This window comes from Trachurus trachurus, assembly GCF_905171665.1.
Source record: "Trachurus trachurus genome assembly, chromosome: 12".
Lineage (NCBI taxonomy): Eukaryota > Metazoa > Chordata > Actinopteri > Carangiformes > Carangidae > Trachurus > Trachurus trachurus.
The window spans coordinates 28,477,567-28,490,397 of NC_139908.1; the positions used below are offsets into that span (position 1 = coordinate 28,477,567).

General features: G+C 41.9%; 1 protein-coding gene across 1 annotated transcript in view; it reads right to left on the reverse strand.

Moving 5' to 3' along the window:
- Positions 1-12,831, reverse strand: part of tcf4 (transcription factor 4) — a 93,919-nt gene that overhangs the window by 34,363 nt on the left and 46,725 nt on the right. Inside the window, exons 2-4 of the mRNA XM_083983820.1 lie at positions 8,998-9,103; positions 6,852-6,997; positions 5,680-5,833 (exon numbers count right to left, since the gene is read on the reverse strand). Coding sequence (XP_083839946.1) covers positions 5,680-5,833; positions 6,852-6,997; positions 8,998-9,103 — 406 coding nt within the window. The remainder of the gene's footprint in view (positions 1-5,679; positions 5,834-6,851; positions 6,998-8,997; positions 9,104-12,831) is intronic.

Consider the following 12,831-nt stretch of genomic DNA (forward strand, 5'->3'; position numbering starts at 1 on the left):
ACATGAGAAATTGTTCCGAAAAAAATTAAATAAGTCTATATTTTAAGCTTGTTTGTAGCGGAAGCTCCCAGTGTCTCAGTTCACTGCTCTTCCTGTGTACCGGCGGAACAATTTCTCATGTCGGGGCTTCAATACAAGAGGGACATTACATACGAGCAGCATGGAGGTATTTGGATGTTTTTTGGTGTGTCTTTTTGGACAAAGAAAGTTGGTATCCATTGACAACCATTATATGGACAAATACTGCTGCGCGGACCCCCCCGTAACTCAGAGAAGGAACGGATAACTCTGAAAATTCTCACAGCTCTTAGTCGACATGAGGGTGAGAAGATAATGAGTGAAATTTGAATTTTGGGTGAACTATCCCTTTAAGCAGTTAGAGATAAAGACGTACACAGGAGAGAGAGAGAGAAGAAGGGGAGAGACAGGGCAGCATATGTTTTGGAGGTAAAGCCTCATGTCTTACTCACGCCACACCACTGGCCTAGTAAACCATCCAAGGGATTACTGTACACAGACACACACACACACACACACACACGGACCCTGACTTGATGCATAATTTACAACATATGCAGGGGAAATCTTTTTCATATATGAGAGCTACAGCCACAGAGGAGCGCAGCATTCAGGGGGGATGAAACAGATTTTTGTGTCTTTTTTTCTGTCTGTGTCCATCATCTCTTCAGACAGAAACATCAAACAGAAACATTGGTAAATGTTCACATCAAACATCAGAATGAGGGAAAATGTGATTGTTGGGGTGTTTTTTTTTTTTCTTCCTGAAACTGATGATTTCCTGTTTTTTTACACACGTAGATGTCTGGGGAGAGCGGTCGAACAGAGAGGCTACCATAACCACTCCTTACAACTGTAGGTGTAAAGAGGTTAAAGGGATAGTTCACCCAAAATTCAAATTGCACTCATTATCTACTCACCCTCATGTGGACTAAGGGCTGGGAGAAGTTTCAGAGTCCTCCGTGCCTTCTCTGAGTTACAGGGGGTCTCGTCGTAGCAGTGCATGACCATATAACGGTTGCAAATGGATACCAACTGTCTTCGTAACAAAAAGACACACCAAAAAACATCCAAATACCTCCATGCTGCTCGTATGTAATGTCCGTCTTGCATTGAAGCCCCGAAATGTCAAATTGTTCCGAAAAAAATGTAATAAGTCCAAATCTCATGAGATTTGGATGGACCGGGAAGAGGAGCTTCCGCTACAAACAAGCTTGAAATATAGACTTATTAAATTTTTTTCGGAACAATTTCGCATTTCAATACAAGACGGACATTACATACCAGCAGCATGGAGGTATTTGGATGTTTTTTAGTGTGTCTTTTTGTTACGAAGAAAAGTGGTGTCTGTTCTCAACCGTCATATGGACATGCAGTGCTGCACAGAGCCCAGCTGTAACCCAGAGAATTTCAATTTTGAGTGAACTATCCCTTTAAGGAAGATGGATTTGAACATCAGAAGACCATGTGGGCCAACAACAGGAGCTGAAGCTGCAGTAAACAGTACAGGGGCTGTTAAAGGAAAGGCTGATGATCTGAATTTCTGCTGAGGTAGCAGATGGTCAGGTTGGAGTCTGGCACCAACGGCACCGATCCACCGATCCATGCTCCCAACCAGCCTTGTGTCAACAGTCCAGACTGCTGCTGCTGGTGGTGGTGTAAGGGATGGTGTGGGTGTGTATTCTTGGCAAATGTATGGCCCCTTGATACCAATCAATGGTGGTTTGAATCGTGGCCACAGTCGACCATATCCACGTCCAGCATGATCATGCTCCATGTCAGAGAGCTAAAGATGTCTCCAACTCCTCTCATGGACTTCAGTGACCTCCCCAGTCTCCTGAGATGAACCCTGTACAACACTTATGGGATGTGGTTGAGTGATAAATCTGCAGAAATGATGTGATGCAGTCATGTCGACGTGCACATGCAGGCTGGTTTACTCAGGTTGTTCAGAAAGCACAGGGAGCAACTACCCAGTGTCAGTATTGTCAGTGTTCCTAATCAAATGCGTTACTACTCTACCAACTCTCTAGCATATTCTTCAGTAACTTCAGCCTCTCTGTGGACACCATCCAGACACACTAAGAAACATCACAATAGCTGCGTTTCCATTACAGGCTTTTGCAAAATAAAAGCAATACTTCTGAAATTTTGAAAAAGTACAATTGCTATTTTCAGGTGTTTCTCTCATAAAGTCTAGGCTCGCGATATCCCATAATTCTTTTAAGTTCTCGTCCCGCGAGACTTCACTTTGAGGAAGATGGACGTACTGTAAGCACCTTGCGTTTCCATGGTGTTGGGACAGCAATCTCAGCTGCTGCTACAGCTGTTGCTGTTATTGTTTTTAACAGAAGACGAAGGCAGCGCTTGATTGCTAAGTCCTTATGTATAATTATCATATATTATTCATTATATATATTATGTGTGGCAGTGGCCACGGATAAGGGATTTCTGAGAGGATTCCACAGACCAACTATGGATACAATATTTCATGGATACGTTCAATCATCTGTAGGGCTGCCCTCAATCCCAAAGATTTTCTTGGTCGACCAATAGTCATCATTTAGGGCGATTAGTCGATTAGTCGACTTCCTGTATCTGGCCCTTCAAATTAAAAGCCCTATAGCCTTTCATACACAGTTCAGTCCATAGACTATTTGATTCAGTCACATCCATTTTGACTTCATTTTGACAAGACACGGCTCCAAATGTTGTTGTTTTTTTCCTGCAACCAATCGACCAATGAAATTCTGGTCGACTAATGACTTTTTGGTCAACTAACGATTGGTCGACTATTTGTGGACAGCCCTAATCAGCTGTGTGATGTTCTCAAAACCAAATCAAGTGTTTCCATAACACTTTTGCAATACACTTTTATATCAATACGTCTGAAAACCACCTCATGAGAGCCTTTAAATGTTTTAGCGATATCTGAGAGGTTTTTCGAAATGCATTTCCATTACCAGCTTTTAATTGCGATATTTAGGTTTTGCACATTTCTAGGGGGAATGGAAACACACCTAGTGACTGCATACAGTACCAGATGAAAACTTCCTCTGACCAATGCATTGTGGGAATATCAGCGGCATGATAATAAACATCTTGCTTTATTTGAGCTTGTAGACATTTTGAGTAATCATAAGCAGGAGTTGTTGGTGCAATAACAAGGACATAATCCCACAATTGCTTCCCACCAACTGTCTTGGTGAGGGTCTCGGGGTCTTTGCATTGTGGTGGTTCCCTTTAGTCATCTTTCTGTAAAGCTTTTGCTGTTAGTCTCACTACAAAGACCTGTGGCTGTGGTCTGTGTGGATTCATCTACAACTGACTCAAACAGTCTTATGGAATATGATATAAATCTAATCGAAGACAAGAAAAAGCAGCAAATCCTCACACTGCTCACACAATGTTGTGTCAGCTGCTACACATCAATGAGAGCTGACTGTGCAAGTCTCCTGCTTTAATGATGTGCCTGGGAGACAAAAGGAAAACTAGAATAGGAGCTAATAATGAATGCCTATGAGCCAATGAGAGTGGAACACAGTCATCACATAGATGGACGGAGGTGATGTGTTCTGATCTTAGGAGCAGTTTTCCATACGGACACAGATGCTGCTCTCTTTAAAAAGGACTGGCTCACTTGTTTACTCGTGCAAAACCAGACTGAGGCAGAAAAAAGAGTCGTAAACACTGTGAGTGTGCGTTTTAGTGTTCATGTGTGTGCACATGTCTGTCATGTGTTTATATTTAAACAACAGTTTCATGTTTTTTATTAGGTTCATCTTGTGTTTACACTCATCTGCTCATGAGAGAGAGAGAGAGAGAGAGAGAGAGAGAGAGAGAGAGAGAGAGAGAGAGAGAGAGAGAGTGTGTGTGTGTGTGTGTGTGTGTGTCTGATCTCTTTGTGGAATGTTGGAGATGTCTTCCCAGGAAAACAAACTTTCAATCTGTTTCTTATTGCTGTCCTATTTGTTCTATGGGACTCAAAGCAAGGGGTCCATATGGCATGCTGTGTGTGTGTGTATGTGTGTGTGGGTGGGTGTCTCAGTGTGTGTGTCCATGATGTCAAAGTTGACAGTTTCTCTCAGTTTGGTTGTGTTCAGTTTGTGACTGCCTTCTCCTCTAACACTGAAACCTACTTACAGCAGCTGGTTATGAGAGGGTTAATACATATATCTTACGTTATCTTTCAGTTGAGAACTGTGAATCGATCATCTGTGGATACTTCCAGAGCCAAAACACACACACAACAGCAAGTGCAGCCAAACTGGCGATCAGGTGCCTTGACTGTGTAACACCTTTCAGAGGGTTAATGAGGTAAAGATATAAAACCTACACACACACGCAGAGCTTGTTCTGGGGGTTTTGGGAAAAAAAGTCTCAAGTCCAAACTATAAAAAAGCTGAAGGTCGTTCAGGTCTCTGGTTTTAAATTCAGACTTGGTTGTTCTGACAGGTCAAAGGTCAAGTGAGTCAAGTGTCAGTCATGTCCAGGTCAAGTCTCAGTCTTTACTGTCAAGTCTACAGCTCCAATACAACTACGTATTAAAGATATTCAGACAACGTTGTCATTAACATATGAGCTCACATCAGAGGACTGAGAGTCTGCTGCCATGGTAACAGCTATGTGAGGCTAACATGCAATGACAATACTGACATGCTTTTAACGTGTCATGTCTGCCATCTTCAACACATTGAAGTATGTTAGTGCTATAGGATTATTCAATTTGGTCATAAACCAAAGTCTTGTAAAAATCAATTTTTTGACCTGTACAGAAAGTGTCAACAACCTCTTGGTGGTGCCAAAGCAAAAGTCTGAGTCCAATAATAAAAACATTCATTCATACAGTTTTAGAATATTAAAAACTGGCCTAATAACATGTGCACGGACTATTCTGAGGTGTTGGAAGAACCTCAAGCTCCCACACTGAGTATGTGGAAAACACAGATGATGGCGACTGTGGCATGCGAGAAGATGTTGGGGAGATTAAATTGTGAAAATGATATGATAAAAGAAAAATGGGATAGTTTTGGTAGACAGATGTGTTAATTTGCCTGTCTTTGCCTATTTATTACCTGCCTGTCTTATTTTTAGTTAATTTACTTTCAGATTTTTCATGTTATTTATTTATTCTATTTTATTTTATTTCATTTGTTTTTTCTATTATTACTATTTTTGACCTCCATTTTGTCTGTTGTATTTGATGTTCGTTGTGTCTGTTGCAATAATGAAAAAATAATAAAAACTTTGAATTATAAAAAAAAAACAAAAAAAACATTCATTCAGTTATTTCTAACATGTTTGAAGAAAAAATCCTCAAAACAGTTTCATAAATCACTATTCTTCCACCAGCCTTCATGTCAAGTGCATTATGGACACAAACTCAACACAAAACATGAGAAGTATAAAAATGGAAAAAATCGAACGCTCTTTTCTCTCCTATTAGTTCCAAAGAAAGGCAGCGTCTCCAGGTGAGTCTTGGAAACTTGGAATGTGACTAAGTGAATGACATCATCTGATGAGATGAGCTGCACCACAGGCTGACTGACTGACAGCAGACCAAACACCCCAACATCATCACTGCTTCTATTTCTGTCTTTGAACTTAACAGCAACCTCATCCTTAGAAGGAAAAAACAAACACAGGTGTGGTGTCTCTTACCCATGATGCTTTCTGTGCCGTTGGTGGAGGTGGTGCAAGAGGCGGTGCTGTAGTGATTGGCTCCGCCGCCGCTCCCTCCCCCTCCCCCTCGGTGGAAGCTGGACATGGGAGGAAGGCTGGAGCTGATATCTGCAGACGAGTGCGATGGGTAGCTCTGCACGGAGACAGATGGAATGAGGTGAATCCAAATAAACGGCAGGTCTGATCAACTTGAAGCCTCCTCTTAACATCTGATTAAAGGTTGAATATGTAGAATTAGAGGAGAGAAAGAGCCAGCACACTCTCAATATCCCTTAGATGGTTCTTTATTGTAGGACAGGCAAGCACAGACTTCGGTCGAAACGTCTGTGCTTGCATTGTTCCAATCCATTGTTCCACCGATTGATTATTAAAAAGGCTTCGTTGAAAACAAACGCATACGACCGGGAGGAGGCAGGAAAACAGCGGAGAATTGAGCCACGTGTCGGCTACGGGCAGGTACGAATGTAAACAGAACGTGACAGAAAGTCATTGTCGAACCCGTCAAAATATTTTTAAAATAATTAATTCAGACTAAATATAATTTTTTATGGAAAAGAAACACTTTCATTCTGTACCCCTCTAAACGCCCCATGGGTGTATTATTTTTGAAAAAATATAGGTTTTAAAAAATATTCTACATATTCAACCTTTAACATCTAATCACCTTTTTACACCTTTACATTTGCAAAGAATTTATAGATTTCATGTATCCAGATGTGCAGGTCTTGTAAGCACACAGAAAAATACAGCGTGTTGAATTCATTCTGATGACTGTTGACTACCAGTGCTATATATATAATTGACCACTGATACATTTAACAGATGTTTTTGGCCTATAAATCTCTGACCTAAATTCCAAAACTTTCAGTAAGCACTTAACATAAGTAAATTGTTCCCCCCTTGTTAATTAAGAAGTCAGTTTAGATTCTTAAACGCAAAGAAAACCTTGGTTTGGAACTCTTAGCTCTTCAGTTGTTATAAAAGCAGATTTTCATTTTCCTGACTGCATAAGCTTTGCAAAAATCCAGTGAGTGTACCTTTAATTAAATATATGTCTCTAAATCACATAGGAGGGATGAGAATGTATATTGCACACTGTGCAGATCCTGGTATTGGTATACAATTACAATATGATTGACAGCTCTTCTCACCAGTCTGTCGTGAGGGTGAATCCCACAGTAGGAGGAACTCTGGGTGGGGCCGTGGGCTGAGTTCCCACCCGCGAGCATGCTGCCATGGTAACCTTGTTGGCCCATACTGCTACTACTGCTGCTCCAGGGGTCACCACTGTGGCCATCTGGGAGAAACACACATACACAGAGACAGAGAGAGAAATAAAAATACTTTTTATTTTTTATTTTATTTGTATATATTTGATTCTGTGAGTTGTATTTGTTTTGTTTCATTGATTCTTGATGCTTTGGCAACATGGTTCTTGTAACATTCATGTGCCAATAAAGCAAATTTGAATTGAATTGAGAGGGAGAGAGAGAGAGAGAGAGAGAGAGAGAGAGAGAGAGAGAGAGAGAGAGAGAGAGAGAGAGAGAGAGAGAGAGAAAGGAAGGAGCAGGGAGAGAGATGTCAGTATTCTGACCCAGTTTGGCCAGTAACCTGATTTTATCAGGAAATCAGGAAATCAGGAAAAACATCCAGTAAAAGGGACACCTGACTCCTAACACCTGTTTAACACGACCTGAGGAACACTGATATCTGAGACCATGTGGACTGTGTTTACATCAGATGATCTGGTAAGAGGCAAAAGAGAGTCTGGAAGAACCTGACAATCTGAAACAAAGCTCTGCTCAAGGGTTCGACCACCTTTAAGCCTGCACATCAGTACTGAAGATAGATTTAAAGGATAATTACAGTTTTTTTTACATTCTGGACCTTATTTCTAGCATAAAATACAATCATTTACTCACCCAGATAACTTTGGTGTCATTACAAGTTGTTCCGATGAAATTAGATCCAGCCGAGAGCCGCGTATATATAATGTGAGTCTACACGGCAGCGGAATGCAGCCTCTAAATAACACATTATCCGCCGTCGTTAATTTCACCAATATTTCGTTATAATATGCTAGTGCTATTCCCCTCTGAGTCCGGGGTTAGCTGTTATCAACATCCGGGGTCTGTAGGTTGACCTACTGATCTCTGACCTGGATGATGTCATCTCTGAGCGCCGCGCGGTGCGGCGCGGCTTGTTGCAACTGCTAATGCTACGGTTCGTTTCTGCGTGTTTCTGACTTGTCAGAACAAAATGAGCAGCTGGATGAAGTTCAGCTTCCACAGGCTTCCTCTCCTCAACCTGGACTCACTAAAGCTCCAGCTAGTTGAGATAAAAATGGACCCGAATGCCGAAGCAGAATGATTATTATCAGAATGAGCCGGGCAGCGGTCGGAGATGACATCATCCAGGTCAGAGGTCAGTAGGTCAACCTACAGACCCCGGATGTTGATAACAGCTAACCCCGGACTCAGAGGGGAATAGCACTAGCCTATCAGAACTAAATATTGGTGAAATGAAGGAGTTTCTCTGCAGATAATGTGTTATTTAGAGGCTGCATTGCGCTGGCCTGTGTTCTCGCATTATACAGATATACGCGGCTCTCGGCTGGAGCTAATTTTGTTGCAACGACTTGTAATGACACCAAAGTTATCTGGGTGAGGAAATTATCGTATTTTATGCTAGAAATAAGGTCCAGATTGTAAAAAACTGTAATTATCCTTTAAGTGCAGGTAACTGAAGACAGAGGTAATATAACAAATAAACAGTTCATGTCAAAATAACAGTTTGAAGCCTGCATGTTCACCTCTGTCAGGTGGTTATGACATCAGTCTGATGTCTATGTTTCACCATCACGTCTGACAGGTTTAGTGAAAACGTACAGGGCTTCCACCTCCTGTCAGACAGAGGAGCAGGGCTTCAGCGCTAACTGAGCTGCACTTTGTTGTGACAGCAGGGTTATCTGGCAGGATTCACCACAGCGGTTTACAAAGAGTTTACAGAGAACAACATGTTAACATCTCTGACAAAGTACAGTAATATGAGATGAATCCATTATCTGGGAGGCTATTACAACATCCATTAAGATGTATGACTCAAGTCTTCAGCTGATTTCAATCAAAGGACATCCTTCAGCTTTTTCTCATGGACCTCCAGTTTATTTCATCTGTGACTCAGTATTAACAAAGAGCTCAGGAATCTAGTGGTGGGAGTTTTGATGAGGGACAGACCTTGTGTGTGTGCGTGTGTGCATGTGGAGATGTGTGTGTGTGTGTGTTTGTGTGTGTATACCTGGCATAAAGAATGAGCTTGGGAAGCCAGCACTGGGAGGTTTGGAGGAGGGATAACCCGGTGAGTCCCTGTTGTAGTCGGCTGTACTGGCAGATGGAGCGTACACCTGCAACACAAACACAGAAACACACATCATTCACAATGTGCTCACTCAACTTACAGCCAAACACAAACAGCAAAGCACTTCAATCCTCTCAGCAGGAATCACAGTCAACACACCACTTCCTGCTATTGGTCTTTGCTTTTGATTTTCCAACTGGAGAAAATATGGCGGCTGCTCTGGAAACGTCACCAAACACTCATTCAAATCTGTTACTGAGTACACATACACATTTGCAATAGTTCATTTGTTTGTTAGAAAAAAAGAGAGACATATTAATAATTAAAAATAAAAATAAAGATAATTTCCAAAATATATATTTAAAGCTTAAAGTGATATTGTTGTACTTTGTAGGGGTATCATGCTCTTTCATCTTGTAAAAATATGATGATATTTAACCTCAGTGTTTTCTATAAATCTGTATATGACTTGATCTTAAAGGGGACATATTATGGAAATATCACTTTTTGAAGGCTCTTGCATGTTTTGCCTTCCGGCTCCAAAATATGAGAATTAACAAAAAAAAATCAGTAATTTTCAGGCTCTCTAGGTTGAAATCCATGTGGTTTTATGAGCTGTTCCCTCAGTTGTCTTCCAGTGATGTAACTAGTTTTTGAATTTGCATAACACCACCCCTACCTAGTACCAGTAGAAGGGGGCGGGGCAAGCAGTGGCTCATTTGCATTTAAAGGTACAGACACTGAAAGCAGCCGTTGTGAACAGGGCTGTTTAGAGAGGATGAAAAGAGCTGTGATGTTTGATCCTTGGGGGATTTTGACCAAAGCATGTCACAGACATGTCTTTAAGACACCTGGGAACTATTTTAATTTGTGGAAAAGAGTCATGATATGTCTCCTTTAAGCTCTATACTTTAGAACTACCACATTAATTGTACATATAATGCCCACCACTGTGATGCATTGACTATAACATAGTTCCAAACAGACCCAACAATTAGTGCACATCTATATCCAGCTCCCCTCTCACGCATTTGGTGACTAACAGAACAAAGCAGTGATTCTCTGGGCGACTCCTCTCAAAGGGGGAACAGCAGCAGCAGCGGCAGCAGCAGCGGCGGCGGCGGCAGCAGCAGCAGCAGCGGCAGCAGCAGCAGCAGCGGCGGCGGCAGAGCCGTCATGCCGCAAAAATGCATTAAAATGTGAGAGAGCGAGCAGAACCAGCAGCCCGTCATCACTCAAACCAGGTGACGCTTTCCTCAGCAACACAGCAGCTTCATGAGAACACAATGTCTGTGTTTGGTCATGCCTTCAACTGGGGGTCCCCACAGCATGCCTATGTGCGTGCGTGCGTGTGTGTGCATAGCGTGCGAACTCTCAGCCATGACGCTCGCTCGCACCGCATGACGCAAACCCTGGAACAGCTGTTGAAGGCGCCCCCCCACTCCACCCCCATCTCCCCCCACTGCTTTAAATTAAAATGAAAAACCCACTGCACAGCTACACCTAATCTACCTCGACCCCCTTAAAAGAAGACATGGGTTGCTTTGTTAACTTTAGAGTATTTGCATATGAATGGATCACAGATGTGGTACAGAAATCTCATGATAAAGTACAGACAGAAGAAATAAAGAAAAAGGACTTGGGGCATTATAAAAACATCATCTCACTTCCCACACTCCCAAAAGAAATTATTAAAAACAGAAAACAGCCTAAAAATGCTTTCTGTCAAACGAAAACCTCCTGAGTTTTTCTGCAGATCACTAAAATCTTGCTGCTTTTACTTGTAAAGGAAAAACGAGTACCGCTTTCCAGTTGTGTTATTTTCTTGTGCTTTTAAGTTAAATAAAAGACATCCAGGACACAGTGTGGGTAGACAGAGGGGGGCCTGCATGGGGATCTGAGAGCTTCTTGCAACTTTCAAACTTGCAGTCAGAAGCAAATGGTCATGTGTGGACGGCTGTGATAATGTCTTCCTTCCCTTCGGAGGGGGGGCAATGAACTGAAGTGAGGCCCTCTGATCCTATGGAACAAGGGGGTCAGCTGAGTTGTCGATGACCGTGACAACCAGCATGAGCAAAGCGCATCAGTTTGATAAAAAGCATGAATCATTCTCTGGCTTGGTGGGTTGGAATATCAAGCCCACACCTGGATCCCGGCTCAGTGCGGTCAGGTTGTCAAACACTCAGCTGTAGCGTTGGTAAATAATGTACCTGTACGTCACAGGTTGGAGCCAGAGCATGAATCAGCAGTTTAGAAAAGAGCTGTATAGTTCTTTAAATCACAGTGGCACAGCTGCTGTTCTATTCCCCTTCCTGTAAATAATTTACCTGTCACATCTTTAACAGTGAGATGTGACAGCCATTGCTTTCTTTTCTTTTTTTTCTTCTAAAGCCTTAAAGGACATGTCATTATACATCAACTTCCTTATTAAACTGTTCCCATTATGTGATTATCTGAGTCCTACATGAAAACACAAGCAGTTTTTTTTTTCGTTTTTTGTTGAACACAACATTTTACTTAAAGGGATAGTTCACCCTAAATTCAAATTTCACTCATTATCTACTCACCCTCATGTCAACTAAGAGCTGTGAGAATTTTCAGAGTCCTCCGTTCCTTCTCTGAGTTACGGGGGGGTCCGAGCAGCAGTATTTGTCCATATAATGGTTGTGAATGGATACCAACTTTCTTCGTCCAAAAAGACACACCAAAAAACATCTAAATACCTCCATACTGCTCGTCTGTAATGTCCCTCTTGTATTGAAGCCCCGACATGAGAAATTATTCTGAAAAAAATTAAATAAGTCTATATTTTCCAGTGTCTCAGTTCACTGCTCTTCCTGTGTCAGTGCAAATCACGCGATATTTGCACTGACCAGCGGAACAATTTCTCATGTCGGGGCTTCAATACAAGAGGGACATTACAGACGAGCAGTATGGAGTTATTTGGATGTTCTTTGGTGTGTCTTTTTGGATGAAGAAAGTTGGTATCCATTCACAACCATTATATGGATAAATACTGCTGCGCGGACCCCCCCCGTAACTCAGAGAAGGGACAGAGGACTCTGAAAATTCTCACAGCTCTTGGTCGACATGAGGGTGAGTAGATAATGAGTGACATTTGAATTTTGGGTGAACTATCCCTTTAATAAAGAGAACATTTGTATTCATCAGTCTGATTTAAACACCTGCTACTTTCCCACTAGTGGGCAGTAGAGGAATTGCAGGTGGGGCTGGTCAATCATTTGACAAACTTCACATTTATGGTGACAAGGTGCTACACAGTAAGGCCTGTCATATTGCTGCTGGCCGGACCACTGCCACCTTATCACAGTCGTCATATGTGTTTTTGGAAGAAAAAAATAATCTGGACATTGGATGTAGAGCAATTAGCATCAAACACGCCCCAGTATAACTTACATCATGAAATAAAGACTTTTAATCAACATTGCACGTAACAACTTTACAATGTATTAATAAGGCACACCCAGACAAACTTGCATACACTTCTGCTAATATCTGAAATGCTAAAACAATCTCAAGGACATTGATACTTTCCCACAATGCACCTTGCATGACTTTAAGAATCAAATTCCTTCAGTTTCCACACACGCACACACCCGCATGCACACACGCACGCACGCACACACACACACACACACACACACACAAACACACACACACACACACACACACACACACACACACACACACACACACACACACACACACACACACACACACACACACAGTGTCTGCAGATGTCATTAGAGCTAA